Raw genomic sequence first — 27,919 nt, forward strand, 5'->3', positions numbered from 1 at the left:
TACATTAACAACATTTCCATTTCTCAAAATTTTTTTTGTTTTCATTTTCTTAAAACAAAACTGTTTTTCATCAAAGAAGCATTATAGTATCATTCCGTCAGCTGACATACTGCTTCTTGAGAAGGTTAGCACAAAATTCCAGGTCGAAATGCTGCTTGGGAGGGTCTCCAATGCAATCAAATATTGCATCTGCGTCTATGAAGTCCTCTTCAGCCGTGTACCTGTCATCAAAACATAACTAATGTGCATCATTGGTTTTCATATCATTAAAAAGCGTATGTAATAGATTATTAATGAGCTCAATATTCAATCTTTAATTCTTGATTAAGTTGAAACTTCTAATTCATATTAAAAAATATAATAGTTAAGAGCATGAGAACATTAGATTTAGATTTTTAATTAAAAAATCAGTTTTTAATTAAAAAAATGTATTAAATTTTTTTTACTAAAAACTATTTTAGAAAATAATAAAAAAAAGCTGTTCCAACAGCTTTCTTATTATTTTCTAAATCAACTTTTTAGTATAAAAATTTTTGTACTAAAAAGTAGTAAAAAAACTATCTCAAACAAGGCCTTAGTCTCAAAACTGATAAATAAGAAATATAATGATGTGAAAATAACAAGCAGTTGATGACTAATTTGAAGAACTCTCATATAATTAAGATGCATGAGATTATCAAATATTAAATTCAGTGCAAATCATAGAGATAAAAGAATGTGCTTGTGTAGAAATATAAAATGATTTATAGAGAACAAGTATATGCTCTACAATTTATAATAGCTAACAAACAATTCAGAAGCCTATGGTATTGCATAATCAATAGAGCAAGGCAGAAATCACTTCCCCCAGATACCCAAAACTAGGAGACTTTATAATAAAATTGAAGAGATGGAGCCTCATTTACAAGAATAGTCATTTGTAGTCGTAAGATAAAAATGAGAATATGAAGATGAATGTAAGGTAAAACCAAAAATGATTTTATATTAGAGAGATGATGGGAGTAACGCCTATTGGAAAAAGATGTTTGAAAACAGATTTAAATGATTTTGGCATCTGCAGTGAAGGAAGAATATGCATGACCAAAATAGGCAGACAGAATTCTTGTAGAAAGTTCAGGAAAAAAAAATGAATGAAACAAAAAATAACATGGCTAAAAATTAACAGAAAAGAAGTACAAAATAGAGAAAATACCGGTAGCCCTTAACAAGAATTAATAAAAAAATATTCATAAAATTGGCCCCACATAGTAAGCTGATAGGAAATACTTGAGTTCACAAGCAACCCTAGCAATAATTAATAAAAACAGCGGGAACAATGTGATAATTTCGATGAAATCAATCCAAAACGATAGATTGTAATAGTGGATTCAAAGAAAAAGCAAACACAAAGCAAGATACAATTGATCCTCAATTCGAGAAGATGATCGTTCTCTCCCAATCTCTAGACGATAAGTTTGGAGCCCAAGACGCCAAAAAAACTTCAAGAGAACAAAAGAAACCAATCAAAGCATAACCCCCCTAACCCTAAAACACCTCATGCTATTTAATACATAAACCTTCTAAATCAAATCTCCCTCGAAAACCCTAGCCGCCCCCTCCTTTCTTATTTTGGATTCAATTTGAATAATACGACCCACTATTGTGGGCGGCAAAGGAAGAGGAGACGGTACTAGCCCGCCTCCTATAGACCAAAACCAGCCCATCGAGGGCCGATTCAGGAGGAACCAGCTTAGCATAAGCATAATGCTAATGACGTCGGGGATGATGTGATGACAATGATACATAAAACAGAAATTCACTAGAAACATCAAAATGCATGCATTTTTCTGTCTTGGAAGAAAATAAGAGTTCAGATACCGCAATTACATTGGTATGCAATTGTTTCATAAGAAGTGATCAAACGTTAGTTCTCAGAAAAAAGATCTGAAAATTTCAGCCTTTATACTTACCCACTCTTCGTAATTATGCATTTCATACCAGCAGATTTTGCTGCTGCAAGACCAATGGCGCTGTCCTCCACCACGACACAACTGAAATTTTAGAAAAAATCATTATCATACACATTAAAATACAGCAAGGCGCACGAACTATTAAAAATCATAGTTTAGCATTCATTCTTTGCACGAATACCACCATATCTAAATAAAGTCTTAGTGTTTGATATCTTATGAATTTTAAATTTAAATATATTAATTCTTTAAATTTAATTCAAATTTAACAAAAAATTAACTTGCATATAAATATATAAATTCAATATAAATTATAATTAATTTATGTTATATTTTTAAATATAATTTATACCTATATAATATTTAATTCTTAATATATTAAATTATTTTATTTAATTATTTAAATATTTCAAAAATTGAACTGGCCAGATACACTCGGTTGACATAGGTAGGCATACTTATCAAATAAAAATATAATGTTAGCTTTGTTCTCCCTACTTTTATTGTTATGATAAAAAATCAATTTAAAGTTAACATCAAGATGTTTCGCATAGATAATGCTTTCAACATAGAAATCATTTAAGAACATTATTTTAGAATAGGGCATCCCTTTTTCAAAATCTTATCGAGTATGTTTCATCGCTTTTATAAATGTTAATATTGAATAGTTTCATTGTGAGAGTTGTAAAATTATAAAATATCTTTTCTTCTCTTTTTTCTAAAAGTGATTATAGATCCTCTTACTCTTATATTATTTTATTCAAAGAGGACCCTCAAAATATACTAGCATTCCTAGAGCTATAGGAATTGTCACTTTTATTGATAATTATACTTATATGACATAGGTATACTCAACAACAACAACAACAACATCAAGCCTTTGTCTCACTACATGGGGTCGGCTACATGAATCCTTTTTTCTATTGTATCCGGTTAAAAGTAAATTCTCATTTAAAACTAATAAAGAAATGTCATTTCTAATATTTTCTAAACAAGCCATTTTAGATCTACCTCTACCTTTCTTAACATATGTTAAATCTAATAAATCTAGTCTCCTAATCGGTCATCGGAAGGCCATTGTTTTATATGACCAAATCATCTAAGGCAACTCTCTCTAATCTTATATGCCACTGGAGCTACTCCAACCTTTTCACGTATATGCTCATTTCGTATCCTGACATAGGTATACTCATCAAATAAAAATCAAATGTCAGCTTTATTCTCTTTAATTTTTATTGTTATTATAAAACATCAATTTAAAGTAAACATCAAGATGTTTCGAATAAATAAAGCCCGTTATTATTTGAATCAAACATTATCTTCTTTCTTTAATAACAGATTTCATTCACCAATTCTACTATCCTAACAACCCCCGACAAAAGGGATGATAGAGAAAATCATCACCTTCTCGAAATCACCATAAATCTTCTTTTACAAAATCAAGTTCCAAAAAGAAATTGAGGAGAAGTAATCATAACCACCACACAACTAATCAATTGAATTCCCTTGAGAGCAATCAATTTCAAAAGTCCTTTAAACTACCTTGTGGAATTCTTTCCTAAAAATAAATTACTCTAAAAATTTTCTCCAAAAATATGTGAGTGCATTGCTTATATCCACATCCACAAATAACAATGAAATAAGCTTTGATCCTAGAGCAATCAAATGAGTCTTTGTAGGGTATTCCTCAACTCAACATTGTTTGTCCTTATGAAAACAACATCAAAATAAATTTGAAAAACCAGAAAGTGGTTTGATCCCTATGGGAAACCAACTTAGTAATATATCCACTAAAGAACTTTACAACTCCACATTCAAAAATACTAAAAACAAACTTGGGATCGAAGATCTATAATACCGAATTTGAGAGGGGGTGTTGAAAGGCCAAAGGGCTTAGCGAGAAGAAAAGAAGCCCGGGATTACAAGTCCAAGTATAAAAAACCTCTCCCACAAATAAATGTACAATAAATGATGGAAGGAAGCCTCCGATTACTTACGTGGCGTCAATTTGCGCATCCAGCAAGCCCTAAAGAGGTGGAGAGCTGATGGGCAATTTTTTTTAGCTACTATATTTAGTAATTTTCGATTATTCTCTATCCAGTTTTATATATAAATACCCTTTGAAAGAATAAATAATACAAGCTTTCCAAGCTACTTCTTTTCTACAAGCTATTTTGTGCTCACTGATTCTAATCGGAGATTAAAATCTGTAATCACTAGCATCTTTGCTTCACTGATCAAGTAAAGAGAATGTGATTGAGGATTCTCCGTGGACGCACGGTTCTCTGAACTCAAACCACATATATTGCGTGCTCTTTTTGGTAGGTTCTTGCAGCTCAGTTTACTGCAACTGGTTAAAGCATATATGTGCAAGAATTTTTCTTTTTGATATTGTCCTGCAGCTGCGTTAATTTACTGTGGCTGAACCTAATATTATAAACAAAGAACAAATAATACTAGTTCACTAATATTACAAATTAAATCTTAGATATGCTGCTCACTGTTTCTGTTTAATTTTCCTTGAATTGGTCTGATCATGTTATCATTCTTGCATCAGAGTTAGCTTGCAAAACAGTTTTATTTGATTATTCACTATTTTCTATAAAACAGTTCACTTCTTGTGCTATATAGATGGTGTATTTTTAAACAGTCGTAATAAGATGAGAAGGGTGACTTCCTAGTTCAGCATTCCGAAGAAATATTCAAGGGTAAGGCCAAAGTTAAGCACAGCTCGAATGCTGTCGACCCAGAAATTAAATAAGTATTAAAATAATACTAATAGCCAGAAATATATAATTAACTGAAAATGAAACACAAAACTATTATTTTCATAGCTTCCACTAATCTTAGGAAGTGATAGAGGCCAAAAAAAAATTACCTTGATGGCTCAATGCCAAAAGTATTGGCTGCTAACAAATAAATAGCCTGTTAATTAAAAGGAAAAAACTGTTAGCTACTATTACTTCAAATACTATAAGAAATAAAGCACTGTAAATCTTCAAAACCTATATTAAAGGGCAATTAAAACAGACTGCTACAATAACAACAATTCAAAATAATAAGACGATGCACTTGTTTGAAGTATCAATTGGGGTAAGGGACCACAGGTCCTTAAGATATATGGAATAATTAGGAGGATAAAAAAGTAAATGGGAGTTGGGAACTCACACATGCAATTTTTTTCTTTCTTTTCTTTTTTTAGCTTGTACCATGATGCAGAAATTGTTATACATCTCAAGCAACAAAATTCATTTATGCAAGACAGTTCACCGGATCTAAAATTAGAGAATTCTTACGGCAGTGCCAAATAAACATTGTGCATAGCTATTTACAACATTTAATAACTTTTGGTTTAATATACACATTTTGTAATCCTCATGAATCAGGAATCTAAAATTATATGAAATTTATTAAAAATTTTAAAACAGATGAGAAGAAGACCATATAATTTTCCAACAAAATAACAATATAAGATGACAGCAAAAAATGACGATGCATTTCTAGTCTTTAGCTGTTAACATACAAACGCAAGACAAGCAAGCCAAATTAAAAAGTTCAGTTAGTTTATGCCCGCTCGGATTCCTACTCACATTTTCTTTATTAAATTTATTGGGATTTCTGAATAATCATTCCTTGATATATATAGTTTAATTGAAATTCAGTGTTTAAGTTGAAAAATTACGCTCATTTGGTTGGGTTTTCTACCAGCTTTCGGAAGGCTGACTCAAAGCAGGTGAACCCTGTTCAAAAAAAAAAACTGAGCTGCATTTCTGATAGTAAAAAAGTGCAGAAATCACCAAAATAGTGCTAAAATTTGTGATTTCAACACGAACAAAGTAGGAATTTGCAGAAATTCCTTAGCAAATTAATAGGGAAACTAAATAATATGTGAAAAAGTAGAAGAAAACAAGTAAGATACAATAGATCTTAAATTTGAGAGGAAGATTCAGCTCTCCCAAATCTCTAGCCGGCGGCTAGAGTCAAAGCTAACCTCAAGAACTCCTAAATTCAGCAAAGCATCAACATAACCCTAATCCTAGCAAATAATACAAAGCCAAAAGTCCAAACAGCCCTTCAAATTCAAATATCCCGCTCATCCGCCTCTCTCTCTTTTTTAGATGAACTTATGTGACTCCAAAGCCTCAACCATAATTGAGCCATTAGTGGTTGAAGTTTTGAAAGAACCACTGAAATAGTAATTAGACTAATTTGTAATGACCTGAACTAATATCATAAGATTGGCGTGTTCAAAATTCTACATTTCTAAATTTTCTGTTAATGTTATGTCTTAATTTTTGTTTGAAATTTGTCCTAAGGGGTGCTATGTGTGAAAATTTTAGTGTCTATGAAAACTACTTGGGAGTGTTGCGTTGTTACATTCTAAGCATTGTGGCGTTGAGCTCTCTATATTATGGGTAGAATAAGAGGTTTTTGAGGAGCATTGAGATGCTTAGTTCTGGGTGTTGCAATGTTGGCTTCTCTGTGCTAGGGTGATGTGGCGCTGGGTTCTGAGCGTTGTGGCGTTGGTTCTCTGTATTTTGGAAAGGGTTTGGGATTTTCTGGGAGCACGGTAGAGTTGGGCCTTCATGAACCACAACATTGCATTCTGAATTTTTATAAAGATCGAATCTCACTAAAAGTTTCACTATCTCAATTCATTTCCCACTGTTGGCGTTGAAAGAAAGAGTTTGATTCAGGGTCTTCGGATTGTTTTCATCCATTGGGCCGGTTGTGAAAGTTGGTTAAATCGAGGAAAATTGCATTTACCCATGGTTTAAAAAAATATTCGAGCCACACAATGAGTGCCTCGAGGCTTAAGCCTCACTGGTGCAAGTGAGGTTTAAGCCTCACTAGTGAAAGTGAGGCTTACGCCTCTTTTAAATGAGGCGTACAACTCGATGGGTTTTGAGCCAGCGCCTCATTTTAGTATAATTTTATAATTTTCATTATATATTATATTTATTTATATATATATATATAACTGCTCACACTACATAATCATTTATATATATATATAATTATATTATACAAAGAGAATGAACCAATTAGTTATATGATGAATGAACAAAGGTTGAATGGTTATGTTATGTTTAACAAAAATTTGAAAGATAATTATAAAGATGATGAGATAAATCCTTTGGTTGTTGATGATATGTTATCTGATGATGAATGGATAATAATAAAATATAATGAAAGATTTAAAGTTAAATATTGAGGAATGCCTTTGATGATGAGGAAAATGAAGATATCAATACTAATATTAAAATGACTAAAGAATTGATAATAACATCTTCTTCATAGACCTTTTAAAGAAAGTAGCAAAGTATAATGGCTTATTTTGTTGTTATATTTTATATTACATCAAATCTAATGTTAACTGATAACTAAGGAGTTTAAAAAATATTGTAATTGAATAAGATTTTGAAGATAATAATGAGATATCATTCGATGATGATTATAACTACAACACATGAAGGCTATTATAAAGAATATAAAAGTAAAGATGAGGCTGCCATGGATCATGATCCTAATGGTGTATTTCAGTTTTAAATGCGTGTTACTTTAAATCTCGTTTCAACTTTTATTTTATAATAACATTTAATATTGAGATTTGTAGCTTATATCTTTATGATGATGAATCTATGTTTTATTATATTTTTTCCATTTTTATGTTTTTAAATAATATGCATGGGAGCCAGCTTCTCTTTACTTATACCTAACCATGTGCATCCTTACCTATCCTAATTATTATACAAAATTTAATCATGTATTTTCAATTGGGGAATATATCCCCGGTATTGCAATATAATTAAGCCAGACAATAATCCAACCATAAAACATAAGCCAATGGTAGCAGGAAAATCCACGGCACATAAATATCTGAATCACCATTTATCATTAAATTTTGAACCATCATCATTTTGACAAGGAAACCAACAATATCCCTCCCATACAAAAGTATTTTCCACATGAGACATTATCCACTCATAATCAACTGTCAAAATGACAAAAACATCATTGACAAACGTCAGTATGCAACCACTCAAAAATCTTGCCAAAACTCATTTTTGACACATAATCTCAAGTTAGACCTCATTGGTTAGTTCAAGCACAATTTTCACAAATGAATTAACCCCATGAGTTAGAGCCAACCAAAAGTAATTTCAATAAATAGTTCCTTGTGATTCCAAGTTTAAGATTTGTTTTAATTTAATAAACGTCTCAGTTCATTATAACTACCTTGTAGCTACTTAATGCAAGTCAACCAACCATCTTTGAACACAACCTTATTTGCCCTCATTGCAATGTTCTAGGAAATTCATGACTTATTTACCAATGTAGTGTTCATACACTCCCATACTTAGCATCATAGGTTTTTAACTTTTACTTTTGATTTGAATGCAGCATTTTTATTTTTGTTTTAAATTTTAAAGTGAAAAATGTTAATCTATATATGTATCATTTAAAGGCAAAAAACAGTTTGAATAAAATTTTGAGTGAAATTAGAAACGACCCAAAGATGCACACCAAAACTGCAAAGGTCATAATGAAGACATAATGAATACTAATTAATTTCGGTTAGGCTAAGAAATTAAAAAAAACCATACATGCATCTGAAATGCAAGAAATTATTCCATGCGGAGTTCGGACGGGAACAACCGTTCGGACATATGAGTATACACAGTATTCAAAATTTTTATACACGTTGTGTACAAATTTGCACATAATGTGTACACTCACATGTCCGGATGGTTGTTCCATCCGGACTCGGCACAGAATAATTTCTCCTGAAATGCAACATGCCACATTTTTGGAGCAAAACACGAGCAAACAAATTTCCTACCGAATCCTACTAATACGACATCTAAAACATAGTTTTTATTTTCAAGAATCCTCTGCTACAGATGTTACAGCCTTAAGCAGATAAATATTGAGGACGGCAAAAAATAATAATATTTCAGAAATACCGGATCAGGCTTTTTTCGAGGAACCACATCTCCAGCAAAGATTTTTATCTTATCTGCTCTCTCAGACCCGAGCAAGAAGGAAACTATGGCTGACACCTGCAGCAAAGATTTAGTTCCAACTGTCATTGGACCATATTTACAAGGAATTGATAGCTATATACATTCAACATATAAAAAAGAAATGATAGTAACGCTACAAGCTTAACTTATTTCTTTAAAAGCTCTTCAGTATAACTACGGTTACTTAGATTTTATCAGTAATGTTTATGATAATTAGAACTAAAATAATTAATTAAATTTCTTGTCATTTTTACACTAAGGATAAACAGTGATTAATTAGGATTTTCATTAAGATCAACTCCTTATTATTTTTAATTATAATAAATAAGACTAGGATAACAATTTAATTAATTAATTAGTCGAATTATATTGGAATAATTATATTGATAAGTGTTTAATTAAGACTTAATTAAGATTATTAAGATTTATTCTAAATTATAAATTTATAATAACCAAACATAAGATAATTCATTAATAATAATTCATAGTATTGAATCATCTAGGCTAACAAAAGATTAATTAAATTTTCAAGTTCAATAATATTTATTATTATTAATTATAATACCTGATATTAGTAATCAAAACGTGATTGACCAAGGAAAACAATAATTAACTATTTGCTAAGGCTAAGAGATTAAAGTTATTTTGTACTCAATTACAATAATTTGACATAGGATAATTCACTAATTAATTAATTACTGATTGTAATTAATAATTACATATATATTATGGTTAATTCAGAATTAATTAGAACATCAATTTAGATCATTATTTAGGGATGACCGAATTAAAATTAAACATTACTTTGAATAAATAAATATAAAAGTAATTATTTATTTATTTATTACTTTAATAGGTTTCAACTAATTATGATAACTTGAAATAATTAGAATTTAAATAATATTAAATAAAGATTATTCATATGTGGAATTAATTATAATAGCTAGACCTAATTATGATAATTACACATATTAATTCTGCTTTCTTGTTTTCATTGTTAAACATATTTTCTATACTAATTTCTTCAAAAAGAAGACACCTAAACTATTGAGACATATTTTTGTTTTAAATGAAAATAAAAACAAGATACAATCAAAACAAAAATAAAACAGATCCAAACATCGCCTAAAATAAACTAAACTTGAAAGCACTAAAATACCCTGCAAGCAGTAGTAATGACATTAGACCATATGTGAATTTTTTAAGTTATTTAAAACTAGAACTGCATATCTAGATAAGCTTAAAAGTTACTACAGGAAAATTAATTAACCAATATTCATATGAAACCTGATAATGCATACCGCCTTCTCGTTTGATGTACTGCAAACAGCAACTTTTACCCCTTTAGCCAAAGCATCATCAATGAGCCTACGACAGTTCAAAATGTGTCTCAGCTAAATAGCTGGAACTGTTAAAATCTAACTATTAGATTACAACTCATTTCTGATGAAAATAAGCAGATAAATGTTATATTCATAGTTACAAACAAAGAATCAGACAAAGCTCCCATTAACATATGATCTTAATTATCTAATGGATGTAATGCCCATTGTTTAAGAGTAATTTGATCATACAACAAAATACCCGGCCGGTCGAGATTATGTTTTTTGCTTAGATATTTGGCTTAAGAATTATACGGTTCAAATTCTGTAACAAGAACTAGCCGCTTTAAACTATTAACTCACTAAATTGCCAAAAAAAAGGATCAGAACTCAATATAATTTGGTTATTTACATATAGGATATATTAATCAGTGAAGCTAATCAGTTTTAGAATTTTGTCAGTTCCACATAAAGACAAACACGGAAACATGAAGTGCCTAGATATGTATTAAATATAAAATTATGATCATACAATGAGACATTTTGATACCTTTATAGACCGCACTCATACAATTGCAATTAAAGGCAGCCACATAAATATTCACCATGTCATAGTGGTACAAGAGGGAAAGAGGGAAAGAGGGAGAGAGAGAGGTGAGATAGAAAGGAGACCTTGAATAGCTCACTATTTGATTCGACCAATAATCTCAACCTAGCCCTAGTTGTTTAACTCATTATTTAATTGATAACTATTTTTAGGAAAATCTCATTTAACTTGAATGTATGAAAGAGAAGAATTTATGTACATGAAAAAGATAACCTCGAAATTTAAATATTGTATTAAAGTTATATGTAGTAGTTTTTATTTTTTTTTAAATATATATTCGATAGAAATGGAGGAAAGAGAGAGGAGCATTAAATATATATTCGATAGAAATGGAGGAAAGAGAGAGGAGCACCAAAATGTTCATAAATAAAAGTTTATGGTTGAATTGTCTCTTTACAGATTAAAAGATTTCATTCTATAAATGAGATGAGAATGCTTAATGTTTCTAGCTGATCGTCCATTCTCGCTTACCGAAGCTCCCAAAGCCAAATCGTAACAAAAATCCTCATAGGAGGGCAAAATCTTTGATTAGAGGTTTACCTAAAAATTCAATATGCCTTAAAATTTTAACCTATAACCACTCAAAAGTATAATAAAACTGTGTGAAATGTTTGGAGCCAACAGGGATATAAGTGAATTTGGAGCAGCAAGTGACGGAAGCAACGGCACAATGCTAAACCATTATAACAAGCAGAAGGCATATGATCAATCAATGGGCATTGATGCAAGGCACTGCGGCAATGAGTGCAGGAAGACGACTCTAGCATTCAAGAATCATTGAGTATAAACACATATTAAGGAAGGCCGACATTAGCACAAGAAGATTGCTTGTTCGATCACACAAGTGAAGCAAAAGATCTAACAGGTACGACATGAATTGATGAGTGCAGAAATGACTCGAACGAGTAAGCCTCTTATACCACTTGATGACATACAGAAGAAGTGGGAGAAAGACAGAGAGAGAGAGATACAAGAGATAGAAGAAGAGGCCTTGTAAAGCTCATCACTTCATTCAATCAATAACATCAACCAACTCCGAAGTATCCCATTTATAATGAAAGGAATAGTGAGGTTCAAACAAATAAAGCAACCAAAAAATAAAGGAATAAACGCTGCTAAAGTAAAATAATGATAATAAAGCAAGAAATAAACCCTAATTAAACAAATTCAAATATATACCCTAAATATAAATATTTAAATAAAAGAGAATTATTTAATGAATTATGTCATCTGCATCAAACATAAATCTGAATTGGACGGCAGTCATCACATATTCTTTGAAATATTGGTAAATACCTGTAATAAAAGAGAAGTTAACCTTACACATCCAAATACCATGAAATCCAAATCATAAATCAGATTATTACACTGAAAAATATTTTAAGTTGTAACTTCCGAAGTCAATTTGGGCATAGCCATCTTTATGATTGCAACTCTTAGAATCTAAGAAACAGCATGAGACATTATTCATTTATTTGATTGCCATTCACTGCTTATCTTACATCCATGCATTGGTAGTTTATCTAAGCAATATTGAACTGTTTGGTTCTCTGCCAGATTAGGGCTAGTCATATCATTTTAGCCATATACCGCCAAATGCTAATTTAATCCAAAAATAAAAAAGTTCATCTGAACTGATTGTATTTTAGTCAACTTCAGCAATTCCATTGATATTTAACTTTACCAAGGCTATAATCATTTTCATAGGATGGCACTATAATTTTAATTATAATCTGGACAACTGAATTGTCGTTTAGATTTAGGCTTTGTTTGTGAGTCTATGATAACTTTTTAACTGTTTTCTAAAGTAACTTTTTAGTTCAAAAATTTCTATTGAACTAGAATTTTTTATGTTATAAAGCTGTTTTAGAAAGCAATAAAAAAATTATCCCAAACAAAATCTTAATATTATAAAATGAAATTTACATGGTCCACTGTATTTAGAAATTAAGGATTCTTAGATAAATTGCACAGTGGCAACTAGCATAAGAAGCATGGAACCACGAGCCAAATGAGATACAACTTAAAAATGCAAAATATTTTCTATTTAAGAAAAAGCGAGCTTGAAATTTTTTACTGTTCTTGAAAAAAAAGGCAATAAGCTGTTAAGAAAGACTTACAGAATAGTTTGCATGGTTTCCCTTAAAAAAGAATAGTCTCATAAGCAGTTAGATAATAGTACCTTTCAACACCAGGTCGCAGAGGGAGCAGCTTCTTCTCAATGAGAGCCATAAACAGTTCTGTCTTCCGTTTGTGAAGGGAAGCTACGAAACCTACTCTTTGCTCCTCAGTTTTAGGTGCTTTTTCTGGCCAACCGACCTGGTTGAAGTAAGCTGTCATTCTATAGTTCAAAGAACGATAATAGGTGTCAGCTTATCAATAAAAATGAGAAACACACGCATCGTTAACACCCTCGCCTTATCACCCAAAGTAAGAAATGCAGGTAACTTAGAATCAAGTTGAGTGCTATTTCAGGAAGTCAGACCAAATTTTGCATAAGAACCACATCAAAAACTACAGTTTATCCTGACTAACATATGCCACCAAGAAAGAAATAGCCACTAGCACACTCCAGTTGCTTTCGTAATATGAAGTTCCATTACCTCTGCAGCAAAATAATCGATTAAAACAACACATGTAGGATCAACAGCATTTCGTTATCACCCCCAATTAATAAATGAAGGTTGTTAGAGAAGAAAACTCTTTTGGTGTGTATTACTCAATAAAAATCACCTCTATATATAATAGAATAATCAATACAATGCACCGAGGCACAACTAAATGAACATACAAACTGTAGAATAATTTCCTAATTTTTCCTACCCTAAAAATCCCATTCAAGCATAATCATTGCACCCTTTTGGTCTGTCCACATGCTAGCTCTCAACACAGCGCCCTAGTCCTCTGATCGCCCTGTCATTCTCAACGCTTACATTGAGGGGTGGATTCACATGCAATTTTGCTCGCTCGAGCAACATAGCACCTCTTGTCACTTGCAAGCGCCCTACAAACGCACCGAACAATGAACCTCCATCATATTCACTCTGCCTCTCCATATTGCACTCGAAGACACCTAAATTTGGAGCATTGTCTCCATGGTGTTGGCGCATATGTCATCTACGACCTTAATGCCAAGGATGGCACCCCTCCTACTTCGATCAAGCTCACCACTTTGCAATTAATGTTCATTCCTCGTGTCTAGCATCATGCCTCATCAGTAACTCTGGCTCTGAATCTTTCCTCAATCCCCATTCCATCTGTTCCACCAACCACTTCTTAGGTATCATTGCAATATGATACTTCACCAATAGCTATTGTAGTTCCGAGGGTTTCTCCAATTTTGGAATCTCCTTGTACAACTCATATCATTGAGATTGTTGTTTTAAGGAAGCACTCGTTGCTCCAGTGAAAGTTATTTTTGCGCCTCTTTGGAATCACAACTTCGATCAAACTATTTTATTCTATATTGATTCTATTTTGGCAAATTGCCTCAAGCGTAGTTGATATTGCTATATTTTTCATGTCATCGGTGGCTAAGTTACTAGTCAAAATAGATATTACTATCCCAGTACCCTTCATAGAAAGAAATTTGGATTACCTTCACAACCAATAGCTACTAGCAGATGGTAGAGCTTGATATAACTCCTCGTTATTATAAAAAAATTTATCACAACTTCCCATGATGCTTTTGAGCATAACCAAAGATGCAGAAATCTCTTATCAATAGTAGCAATGGGGAACATCCATTTAAGCTTTTATCCCACTACGTGGGGTCGGCTACGTGAATCTTTTTTTTTTCATTGTGTCTTATTAAGAGTCAAATTCTCATTTAAATTTCAACAGAAAGGTTCTTTCTAATATTTTCTAACCAAATTTTTTAGATCTACCTCTACCTCTCTTAACATAGGCCAAATCTAATACATCTACTCTCTTAATCGGATCATTAGAAGGCTGATGTTTTATATGAACAAACCATCTAAGGAGACTCTCTCTTAATCTTATCTACCACTGGAGCTACTCCAACCTTTTCATGTATATGCTCGTTTCACATTCTATATCTAAGAGTAAATTCACTCATCCACTTGAGCATCCTCCTCTCTACAACACTTAACTTAATTATATGCTTCTCTTTTAATGGCCAACATTTTGCACTATAAAGCATTGCAGGTCTCACCGCTATCTTATAGAATTTTCCCTTAAGTTTAAGGGGTACTTTTCTATCACACAATAGGCCCAATGCATTCCTTCACTATGGACAACCAACTTGAATTCTACAAACAATATCCTCATCTATTTCACCATCACCCTTGAAAATAGACCCGAGATATCTAAAACATGTACTCTTATTAATAACTTGATCGCCCAAAGTCATAAACCCCAGATTACATCTATTACTACTAAAATTACACTCCGTGTATTCAGTTTTAGATATACTCAAACGAAAATCTTTATACTTATTAACCTGCATAATTCAAGTTTACCTTCAACGCCCTCTCTAGTCATAGATAGATTGATGTTAGGAGTTATGCACAATAGAATAAAACAGTTACACCAATCAATAGAATAAAACAATGTTTTCTCTCTTCAATAATGTCTATGATTGCACCCATTGTTCAAATGTCTAAAGTCATATATAGTGTATCATTTTTGTCTGACACCACAACACCTTTCGAGATCTTCCAAGTGTCAATATTAAAGTTAAAAGATGAACTTGAGCCTAAAATCTAGAATTAAATAGGATTATCAATATCAACAATTAATGCAACATAAATCTTTTATGGAAACATTCACTGACCCTTCTTCATTGTTTCGATTTTGTCCATCTTCCTCTAATCAGCAATCCCTTTCATTAAATCTCTCTTCATTGCATACTTTCATGTAATTCACCCTTTATTTTTCACAATTCAAAATAGAAAAAGGGTATTCACATAATTCTCATCTCCAATCCATATGTCCTAATTTAAGAATAAGTATCGAGCATCATTGACATCTAAGAATAGGTATCAAACATCATTGCTATTCAGAATTATTTGCCGATAGGAACTGTTAATTGCCAATATAATATTGCTCATCTCTCCAGAAGTGATAACAATAAGTCAAGGCATGAAACCTCCCAACGAAGTTAATCTCAACTGTTCTCAACTAACTTGTGATCAAAATGAATTTATTAATATACCCTACTGCTTAAGCACCTTCAATCATTCTAAGATTAAAGATTCTCTTATTAGAAAAACATTATTTAATGTTGATGTCATTTTAGATATATCTATCCAAATTTTCATTACTCTAATTATGTCTTCTCGATCATATTTTGAATAATGCTCCTAATAAGTTATAGGTGTGCATAACTCCTGGCATCAATTTATCTATGATATATCAATCTTCTTGGTTCATGGATGTTGGTTTGATTTCCAATAGCGATAGGTATTACTTTTTGAGGTATAATAAGTCCTCAAAATGAATCTTCTAGTAACCAAATTTTTTCCATTGAACTAGTTAATATTCACTTGTCCATCCTCGATAGCCATTGTCCCACTTTTCCTTAAAATGTTATATTCAACTTTATTTAGCAAGTTGTTAAGAAAAAAACACATTAGTGATGTTTGAAAGAAAATTATAAGAAACTTAATATAGATGACACAAGAATTTAATATTTTTTTTTACAAGATTATCTCACCAACATCCGCAATCATGCGAAGAAAAAAAAAATCCTCCACTATAGTTCAAAACAATTACACCAAGATTCTCTCCTAAACACAACCACTCAAATATTCCGACAAGAACTCTAAAAAATGAATTAAACAAGTACATACTCTCTTTGAAACAATAACTTGGCACCACAAAACAACATTACCATCATAAAGATTATAGGAAACACTTGTAGATCTCAAGTATTTCCTATCAATCTTCGGAAAACAACGAGCTTTCTCCACAATAATCCACACAAACTCACAAAAACAGTAAATAACTTGTATTATTTGATGAAAGGAACACGGAAAATAACAAGATACACTTGATCCTCAATTCGAGAGGAGGATCGATCTCTCCCAAATCTCTAGACGCCGCTAGAGCCCAAAGAAAACCTAAATCTAAGATATCTCAAATTTCAACCAAATTCAAGATGCCCTAACCCTAGGAAAATACAGTATTTAATGCATATAAATCAAAAGGAAATTCCTAAACAGTCTCTACATTCAAATTCCCCTCCCAAATCCCTCAAAAATCCTTCCTAAAATGGTCTATGGACGTTGGCGGTGCGACCAGTCGCGAAAAAGGGGTGGAGGCAGTCCGCTTCGTCGTGCCAGGGCCAGTCCCGCATGGACCGACTGGACCGGTCCGATGGACCGGTCTAACAAAAGACCAGTACATACAATTTATAGAGCAATTGTATTGTTGAACTCTGGAAATAACACAAGCACTGCATCACCATTCTCCTCTGCCCCCACAACACACACGCAGCAAAAACCCTTTTATTCTTTCTCTCTCCCCGCTCAATTTTTTTATTCTTCATTGAGCACTTAGCCCAAAATCAAATTTCTTAGGCTACCCTCTCTCTATTTAATCATTAATTAGCCTTTTTTCTTTAAAATCTCATATGTCGGTGAAAAATCAAAGGTGCAACAAGATTCACATCAAGGGTTGAATAATCTTAAAAAGCATTTAAACTATGCTAAATTATATAGATTCGTGTGAATAAAAAAAGAGCCAACAAAATTAATGTCAGGCGGAGAACATAAAAGAATAGTAATTTATCTCAAAAAACAAAACTTTAAAACATAATGCTTATCCATCAAGTTAATTTATCCATATTTATCTAGGAGAAAAAATGGGCTCTATGTTTCATAAAATTTATTCTAGCTAACCCATGCTACTTCTGGAGAAATAGGCATCACTTTTACAAATTCCAAGGTGCCACTATATAGAAAAACAATTAAGAAAGTGCGTTTTTTATTTTGCTTTTCAAAAAATTACCATCAGAGCACATGGCGAAAAAATAAAAACTCAAAGTAACAATACAATGACAATATTTTACCTCTCCTTGCCACCACCAATCTTCAACAATTCACCATATAGGTCTACATCCCATGTAACACCCAGCTCCTTCTGTATTAAGGAAAACAAAGTCATAAAAATTAATTTCTTATGAAAATCGGATTGTACGAAGGTAGATAAAAGTGAAGCATTTAAGATCAAAAATATAAAAGTGAAATAACCACATAAAGCCCCTTGAAGATTACTTAGTCGGATACCCATATACAAGAAAACAGCTCAGCAAATGAAAATAAATCTTCAACAAATAACCTGTCTATGCAATTCAATATCCAAAGAAGTGAATGGTTGCAATGCAATCATAATCTATTTTAAATCATTATTTTTATTTTAAAAAAAAGGTCAAAAGATATCCTAGACTATTCATAAGAGGTCATTTTAGTCAAAATATTTAATGTGTCTAATTTAGTTATTTGACTCTTCAAATCTTATCCAAAATAGTTCTTTAACTCCTCAAATATAATCCACACAAATCCAGCAGATTGACTATTTTGGATCACATTTGAAAGGTTAAGGGGCCAAATTGAACACAATTGATAGCTAAGACTAAAATGGCCCCATACAAATAATTCAATGACCATTCTCAACTGTCTCCTCGTAGGAAGGAATTCTTGTGGGCGTTTGAATCATTAGTCAGTGTCACTAGTATACGATATTTTTGGCTAAAAATGAGATCTTTTGGTCAAAAATGATCATAATATATAAGCACAATCTAGCAGATTAGCTACATATAAAGGCATATAAGAGTATTAGATTTAGTCTCACGTAGTAAAACTAAAAAAATTACTAGCGTAGAAGTACTAAGAGGTTATATGACAATCATAAGCTTAAGTTTTAGATTGAATATATATTTGACCACCAGAGTATTTAACCCAACCATTGTTCACCTTTGATTTACTATGTAGCCATTAGTATGACAGCTTGGCAAAGTCATACAGAGATCTTGGCAATTAATGATGAAAAAGGCAAGAACGTTTAGATTTGATGATTGAGACTATAACTACTGGAATATAAAAATTGAAAACAACATTTATCGAAGAAAGCATCACTAACGGTAGTTGGGAACCAAACCAACATTAGGAAATCAAGAGAAGGATAAACAAGCGCTAGGAGTTATCCACTTGACCAAAGCAAAAAAAGTCGCCTTCAACTCATAAAAATTCCACTGCACACATAATTAAGGTATTATCTGACATGCACTAGAAGGCTCTGGTCGTCAATAAGTTATATCTTACACGCAAATTGTTTAATCTCATGAATGAATTCAACTTGATCACAAGTCAATTAACTAGATGACATCAATTTTGATAAGGAAATTTGCCCTTGAGCAAGTTGTCTACTTACATCAATATCTAAAAGTTGGAACACAATTATGGCAGCCAACAATTTATATGGATTGAATAAACTAAAGCTTAATGATATCGAATATCTAATCCTCAGCAAATATGTCAGATGGCAAGAGTCAACTCCGTCCTCTAATTTAAATCTTAATAACATAAGCAAGCCTCAAAACAAAACCAATCATCGAGGGAAAGGTCAATATAAATTATGAAACAAGAGCCAAAACATATATAGTAAAATAAATGTCGCCCAAGTGCATGCGATACTATGGAAAGCTAGAACATATGATGAAAATTTTTTGCACAATAAAGAAAGGGCAAGGACAAGGTCAGAAAAAAAGATATTGTGAATATTGCCACAAAAATATTCAAGATGTGATGATTCTCAATACAAACGCTAAAATGAAATCATTTAATTTGGCTCAGCTGAGTCTTTTCAATCATCTCCCCACAAAAAATTCATATCAAATTCACAGGAAATTTTGAAAAAGGTGTTTCTTGCTGATAATTTACCAAGAGTTTGGCACATTTCCAGCTAAAAAAATATATACTGTATATATATGTCAGCTCACTAAAGAAGGTGCAACACTACTTTCACTACTAACACAATAACTAACCAAAAGAACAATGGTAATAGCATGAGGCAATAAAATTTGCTCTTTATACAACTACAATTGTAAGAAAAATGAAAATTAAAGCTCAATGATGTCAGATATCTCATCTCCATCAATGATTTTAGATAGTGAAGACATAAACCTGGTATTGAGTTTACGTCAAATAAGCAAAAAAAAGTCTTAGGATCCTTCACTCAAATGGTAAACTATTAAATAAAAAATCATTGGAATCTAGCTTTCGTGAAGTATATATTCTGGAAAAGCAAAAGGCAGATCAATTTTTCAAAGCCTGAAAGAGAACTCATAATCAATAAGTTTGAATAGCTACACACTGAAAAAAATCAGATATCCCTCGTAACGTCCCTTGGAAGTCCAATATACTGTCATTTTCATTGATGACTTTGTCGAAGATATAAATGTATTTCCTTAAAAATAAATAGGATGTCTTTGTTACTTTTGTAAGAAATAAAATATAGTTGATAATGAATTCTGTCAAAATAAAGTAATTGCGATCTAAAAATGTTGGAGAGATGGTATGGAATTCAATAAATATAGATTTAACTACAATGAAAACTTGAAAGAGGAAACCTCCACTCCAAAGCAAGTTGAACCATAAGGGCCTCTAATAGCAATGGAGAATAAGAGGCACCATAGAATGACCATATTAAGCCTAAGCTCAATACTCTTATTACAAAGATTAAAATCCAAAGGAATTCCCAAGCCGACTAATTGATATTCTTTCTCTTTTACATTACTTGCTTCCTATTGATGCAAGTGAAGCTGATTGTTATGATGAAGTGATGTAAGTCAAGGATTTCTAGAAATGGGAACTAGTGATGAAAGAAAAAGTCAGACCTAGTGATGCAGCAGTAAGTGCTTCTAATTGATGCAGCAAAACTAAATGTTATGATGAATCTACACAATTAATAGATTTTACTAAAAAGGAACTAGCAATGAAAGAAAAGATGGACTCTCTAGATAAAAAAATCACATGGCCTCTAACAAAGATGCCTAAAAATAAAAATCCTATGTGAAATTCATGGATTTTCAAGATCAAGGGGGATCAGAATGGTAGTAAGAGGAATAAAATAAGGCTCATGGTACAAAACTTCCAATAGAAGGAAAAATTGTTTTACAAAAATTTACACCCAATGATTAAACTAATAGCTATACAATGTGTTGAGCATGGAAAATACAGAGAACATGCACCTTGAGCAATTTCAAGTCAAGATTGCAATTCTCCATGGTGATGTGGAGGATGATATCTACATAGTACAATCCAAGGCTTCATTGTGTTAGGAAAAGAAAATCTTATTTCTAAGCTCAACAAAAGCCTCTACAATAATAAAGCAAATCCCTCATTAGTGATACCAAAAGTTGATGGTTGCAAAAAATTAATTTCATAGATGTCATGCACATCACAACTGCTATATAAAAGGCACGATAAAGGACTATTATATTGTTTTTATATGTAAATGAAATGTTCATTACAAGGGCAAAATATTAACAATATTAATGACTTTAAAAAGAAATTCTCAAAGTAATTTGAAATGAAGAATTTAGAGGGAGTAAAGAAGAATCTCTGAATGAGAATTAATCATGGCAAAGTTGTAGATATCCTGAATCTACCTCAATCTCAAAAAAGCATTTAATAGATTTAATATGATGAAAGAAAAGATAGTGAGCAACACGGTTAATGGACACTTCAAGTTTTCAAAGGAATAGTTACTAAAATAGCAAATACATGGTCCGGCTTAAAGGTTTTTTGGAGGAACTAAAAAATATAAAATAAGATGTTGCACTCTTTTGTGACAGTTAAAGCATTATTCACTCAAGAAAAAATATCATGTTTAACACCAAGAAAAAGTATATAGTGTTGTAGTACCACTTCCATCATAATCAGCTAGAAGAAGAAGATTTGTAGTTCAAAAAAAAAGGGGGGTAGAAAATGCTATAGATATGATCACTAAAGTCATGCACTCATGTTCACATAAAAAAGTAAGGCTTGGTGAAGCCTTAGCTAATCTTTGATAATGATCATACGGAGGTGTCATGGATAAATTTCTCAATAATGCTCATTAATCTTGGTACATTAAAGTTTTGTCTCTAAGTGGGAGATCATTAAATTTGTGGAACCAAACTTTCTGAAAGAATGCCAGCCAGAGTCTCACGGACAGAGAGAAAGAGAGAGGGAGAGAGAAAGAGAGAAAGTAAATGTAATCTGCATTAATTATAGAAACGGTACAGAGGTGCTTATAAAGATAAGTTGCGGTACAGTGGTAAATACATTACACATAAGTATATATATATATATATATATATAGCTTATTTGTTAACAGTCTCCCACAAATTAAGCATTTGATGAGTGAATGGTTAATTTGTTACGAAGGTCGTTAAAACGAGTGATGGAGAATGGTTTCGTCAGAATATCAGTGATTTGATCCTTGGATGGGATGTGAACGAGAGAGATGTTGCCGGAGCCGATGTGTTGACGAATGAATTGGTAGTCTATCTCAATATGTTTGGTTCGTGCGTGAAATGCGGGGTTCTTTGCCAAGGCGAGTGCTGAGCTGTTGTCACAATGGATCATAGTTGGTGTTGTTTGCTCGATGCCGAGTTCGGCAACAAGATGTCGAAGCCATATCACGTCCGATGTGGCTACGGATAAGGATCTATACTCAGCTTCGGTGGATGATTTTGCCACTGTAACCTGTTTCTTGACGGACCAGGAGATGAGATTGGGTCCTAGGAAGGTGCAAAACCCGGAGATGGACTTTCAATCTGTAGCGTCGGATGCCCAATCAGCGTCCATGTAAGCTCGTAGTGTTTGTTCGCCGACTGTTATGGGCAGGTCGAAGGACATTGTGCCTTTGATGTAGCAGAGAAGGAGTTTGAGATTTTGGAAGTCTTGGATGGTGGGGTGTTGCATGTGTTAACATATATGATTGGTAGTGAAGGCAAGGTCAGGCCGTGTGATGGACAGGTATTGGAGAGAGCCTGCCAAGCAGCGGTAGAGGGTGGGGTCCGAGAATGGTTGTGTGCTGATAACTTTGTGGTTGGACTTTGGTGTGACCGGAGTTGGTGCGGGCTTGCAGTCATCAAAACCTGCATCATGAAGAATTTTCGTTGCATAGTGTTGTTGGGTAAGAAAGTAGCCATAAGAAGTTCGAAGGACCTGAATGCCGAGGAAGAGTGAGATTTGCCCGAGTTGTTTGAGAGCAAATTGGGTTTGAAGATGCTTGAGTAGTTTTTGAATGGCAGTTTGATCATTCCCTATGACAAGTATATCATCAACATAGATTAATACATAAATTTGAATATACTTTTGCTTAAGTAGGAGTGAGGGATTGGAGCGACTAAACCCGAAACCACACGATTGAAGGAAGCTGGTTAGTTTCTGAAACCATTGTCGTGGAGCTTGTTTGAGGTCGTACAGTGATTTGTTCAGTTTGCAGACATGATTTGGGAGGTTCGGATCCAGAAAGCCGGGCGGTTGGCGCATGTATATGTCTTCTGGAAGATCACCGTGTAGGAAGGCATTAGAGACGTCAAGTTGAAGTATGGGCCAGTTCCGATTGAGAGCGAGAGTGAGAAGAATTCTAATGGTGGGCATTTTTGCAACTGGGCTGAAAATTTCGTTGTAGTTAACGCCATGTATTTGACCGTAGCCGAGTGCAACTAGGCGAGCTTTGTATCGTTCTATCTGGCCTGTGGGATGTAGCTTGGTTTTGAATGTCCACTTGCAGCCTAGAATAGGCTTGTTGGGTTGAGCAGGTTCGAGTGTCCAGGTGTTTTGTTTGTGAAGAGCGTTGTATTCATCACTCATGGCTTAACGCCATGGGAGCAATTTGGACGCCTGATTGTACAAGGTGGGTGTGGAATGTGGCAGTGTGGTGGTGAGAAGGGTAAAAATTTGTTTAGGTTTGGTGATTCCATACTTGAGTCTCGTTTGCATGGGGTGTCGAGTTCGGTCGGGTATGGGCTGAGATGTATTGGATGAAGTGGAAGTGAGGTTGGTTGGTTGATTTACTACAGTGGGTGAGGTTGGTAAGGTAGAAGTAGTGGTGGGATGCAAACTGGTGTTCGGGAGCAGAGAACTGGATGGCGGGTTGAATGAGGAGATTGTGGAGGTGGGTATTAAAAGAAGAGGGGAGGTGTTGTTGAATTGTTGTTGTGGAATAAGAGGTGGAGTGGTGGGGGGAATGTGATAGGGGAAGATGTTTTCATAGAAGACGACATGCCGAGAGATATGAATTTTCTTTGAGTGTAGATTGAAGCATTTGTACCCTTTATGAAGAGGTGAGTACCCGATGAAAACGCACTCGTGAGAGCGAGAAGAGAGCTTGTTAGGAGCATATGGTTGTATTCAGAGAAAGCAAAAACATCCGAAAGTGCGGAGGTAAGTGTAGGTCGGTGGGGAACCGTGTAGACGTTGGTATGGTGATTGAAGAGATATGGATTTAGAAGGAAGGCGATTAATGAGGTGACTAGTCGTGGCAAGAGCTTCAGCCCAAAATTGTGACGGAAGATTGGAAGCGTGAAGAAGAGTGCGCGTTAGATCAAGAAGATGCCTATGTTTATGTTCTGATAGACCATTTTGTTCTGGAGTGTGTGGGCAGCTCAGTTTGTGAGTGATACCGTGATCTTGGAGGTAATTTTTGAATGCGTGACTGGTGTATTCACCTCCGCCGTCAGAACGAAAGATTTTAGGAGTAGTGTGGTGTTGATTTTGAATAAAATTGCAAAATATTTTGAACTTCGTAAGGGTATCGTATTTTGAGTGCATTGGGTAAAGCCAGGAGAATCGCGTGTAATCGTCAATAAAGAAAACGAAGTAGCGAAAACCATCTAAAGAAATTTGCGGTGCCGACCCCCAAACGTCAGAGTGAATTAATTCGAACGCAAATGAAGAAGTATAAATGCTTTTACTGAATGAAAGTTTATGGTTCTTGGCCACATTACAAGAGGTGCACATAAAAGAATTTGATACATTTTTTAGAGTAGGTATTCTTTGAGCGAGAACTGAGAGAAGTTGCTTGTTCGAGTGTCCTAACCGAGCGTGCCAGAGATGAGTGGGGGTCGTGGTTGCTGTGAAGGCCGTGGGATGGTCAAGTTGCATGTGAATTTGATAGAGGCCATTATGAAGACGCCCACGAAGAAGCGGTGGTTGATCCTGAAAGTCCTTAATCTCAAAGTTGTTAGCATCAAACGTAATGGAAACCGATTTGTCATAAGTCAATTTGGAAACATATAAAAGATTGTGCGTGAGTGCGGGTACGTGAAGAAGGTTGCACAAGCGAAGCTTACGAGGCATGTCGGGTAGCGGAAGGAGGCCTTGGCCGAAGTTGTGAATGGTTAGTGAGGACCCATTTGCCACGGACACGGTATCGGGTCCTTGATAGTTGGCCGAGGAGTAGAGATGTTGTCCGTTCGGAGTTAAGTGGGTAGACGTGCTTGAGTCGAGGATCCAATCTTGAGTGGCGTTAGTTGTCGGCTGAGCGAGAAGTGCTCGAGGTGGTCTGGTTGTGATAGGTGCATAGGTAAGATTACAACGGTGCTAGCAATTGAGTGCTATATGGCCCATTTTGCCACAGATTTGACAGATTGGTCTGCCGGAGTTGGGTGGGGCGGACGGACCAGTTGGAGTGGGCAAGGAATTGGGAGAGCTGGGCTGATTCTTGTTCTTAAAAATCGTCGCAGATTTTTCCCGCGTGAAGGTGTCGGTGTGGAGTAGAGGGCAGTCACGTTGGATCCGTTGGATTGTTCTTTGAGATTTTCTTGCTGAATGTTGATTTCTTCGCTGCAAAGAAGGGCATAAAGTGTGTCTAGGTCGATGGGGAGTAGAGACGTGCGAATGGAAGTCTTGAAAGAATTGTAGATTGAGGGAAGGCCATTGAGGATGTGTAGAATGATGTCTTCTGGATCTATTTTGGATCTGGAGGCAGCGATATTATCAACGATGGATTTAATTTGAGCGAGGTATTGTTTCATTGTCGAATTTTTCATTTGAATGTGATAGAGTTCGTTCTTGAGTTTGATGACTCTAGAGCGACTAGTTGGTTGGAGGCTTTTTTCCAGAGTTAATCAGGCGTCATGAGATGTGGTGGAGAAGATGATATAGGGTAGAATGGATAGAGAGATAGTTGAAAGGAGGGCGAAGAGAAGGTTACTGTCCACGAGTTGCCAGCGAGCGTGATCTTGGGTTGAGGGATCGGCGGGTACAGGAAGGTCACCGGTGAGGTGTCCCGAGTAGCCGTTGGCTTGGAAATGTTGCAAGATCTGCATACGCCAGATGGCGTAGTTGTCAGACGTCAAGGGGTTGGGAATGAGATTCTTGATGTTGGAGACCAAGAACTTGAGGGGCGTCGGTATGGAGATATCATTGGAGGTGCTGTCGGTTTGGACGGTGGAGGAGGAGGAGGATGGAAGAGAATAGGCTGATTTTTGATCTCCCACGAGTAGCTCTTGATACCATGAAAGAATGCCAGCCGAGTCACATGGACAGAGAGAAAGAGAGAGGGAGAAAGAAAGAGAAAAAGTAAATGTAATCTGCATTAATTATGGAAACGGTACAGAGGTGCTTATAAAGATAAGTTGTGGTACAGTGGTAAATACATTAAACATAAGTATATATATAGCTCGTTTGTTAACACTTTCTTCCTAATCAGATTTCTCAAAATATGATTGAGAGCCACTCTTGCTTAAAAATATTAAATCAAAATTTTGTTTATTTATTTTTACTTAAAGAGACCTTGTAAATATTTTATTTATTTGGTGAGATCAAGAAATTGATTTGCAGTTTCCTAACTTAACTTGTAATATCTCTATAAAATGCATTGAGAGCGGATTTTATGTTACATGTTAAAATTAAACTGAGAAAAATGGAAGAAAGGAATTCTATATGGGTGTCGGCAATGTGTCACATGTTAAAATTAAACTGAGAGAAATGGAAGAAAGGAGTTCTATATGGGTGTCGGCTATGAGGAGAACAAGAGGAGCTACAGTTAGGGTGAAGTGAGTGGACATCCAATATGAGTACACAAGGAAAAGGCATAAAAGGTTTTCTTCTTATATTTTTTGGTATTGTAGCAGCATCATCACCTTGCTCTTCTCAAAAGGATCATCAAGTTCATAGCAAGTGGATGCTTCCTTCGAGAATAATAGTAGGTAGCTATAACTTTCTCCTTATTTGGTTCATCTTCAAATGCAATAGGTAAATGCACTTCTTCCTCTTTTAATTTCAACAATCACCGCAAAAGTTGGTTTCCACTTCTTGATTATTACTACACGGTGTGGCATTTGCACAAATATTACAAAACTAGGGTTAGCAACTAATTCATGCCTAAAAAGATCACCTCGTCGAAGGTTTCATTGAATGAAATGCGATGTCCATCCTTCTCGGTGTCCACAAGCACGCCGTCACAGTCAAAAAGCAGCGCTGCGGGGAGGGTGGAAGGAGGAAAATTTGACGAAGAAGAAGCAGCACAGACAGCAACATTCCGGCGACCAATAGGCGCCCATCCACCCCTCCACCCCATAAACACCAGCGCAGAGGAGAAACGCCTCGTCGCCCTTTTAAGCAAAGGCGTCGTCCGAACAATAGTAGAGGACTGAGAACTTCTCCTCGAAGCCAGGGCCGAAGAAGAAGCTCCGGGCAAAGGAACAACCGTGGCCATTCGCTCGGACTTCTTTGACGAATCCTCGATTTGCCACTCGTTCAACCGCTCGTTCCATTTTGTAGAGGAAAAACCTTATCCTGGACCTTGGAGCGTCGCGGGAGCGGGAGCAAGTGACGTCGACTTGAGCTCACATATATTTTACCGGGCTCACTCGCTATAATACTTCCTATAAATGCTGATGCAGAACCAAAATGATAAAGTAAATAAAATTAACTAAACTGTTAAAATATTACAACATTTTGAATTGAGTAATTTTGATTAAAAAAAAAAGGATTTTTACATGCATGCCACTTTATAACTTGTGTATTACATATTTAACATCTAATTCTT

General features: G+C 34.3%; 1 protein-coding gene across 1 annotated transcript; it reads right to left on the bottom strand.

The window, feature by feature from the left end:
• On the bottom strand, window positions 1–27,648 carry LOC110115255 (CBBY-like protein). The gene is made up of 8 exons (XM_020848444.2): window positions 27,266–27,648; window positions 17,940–18,010; window positions 13,089–13,247; window positions 10,279–10,345; window positions 8,918–9,013; window positions 4,828–4,874; window positions 1,950–2,030; window positions 1–221 (listed from the first exon to the last, which is right to left on the bottom strand). Exons 1-8 carry the CDS (start codon window positions 27,584–27,586, stop codon window positions 98–100), a joined length of 966 nt encoding a protein of 321 aa, XP_020704103.1. The 5' UTR covers window positions 27,587–27,648; the 3' UTR covers window positions 1–97.
• Between the last annotated feature and the right edge of the window lie 271 nt (window positions 27,649–27,919).

This window comes from Dendrobium catenatum, unplaced genomic scaffold (assembly GCF_001605985.2).
Source record: "Dendrobium catenatum unplaced genomic scaffold, ASM160598v2 fragScaff_scaffold_72, whole genome shotgun sequence".
Classification (NCBI taxonomy): domain Eukaryota; kingdom Viridiplantae; phylum Streptophyta; class Magnoliopsida; order Asparagales; family Orchidaceae; genus Dendrobium; species Dendrobium catenatum.

What these genes read in the sequence shown, in the direction of transcription:
- LOC110115255 (XM_020848444.2), bottom strand. Translation starts at nt 27,586, where the DNA reads ATGGCCACGGTTGTTCCTTTGCCCGGAGCTTCTTCTTCGGCCCTGGCT. An exon ending in ATTGGTGGTGGCAAGGAGAG is followed by an intron (nt 13,248 to 17,939) that starts GTAAAATATTGT and finishes TTTGAACTATAG; the next exon opens with AATGACAGCTTACTTCAACC. An exon ending in CTCGAAAAAAGCCTGATCCG is followed by an intron (nt 4,875 to 8,917) that starts GTATTTCTGAAA and finishes TTTAATTAACAG; the next exon opens with GCTATTTATTTGTTAGCAGC.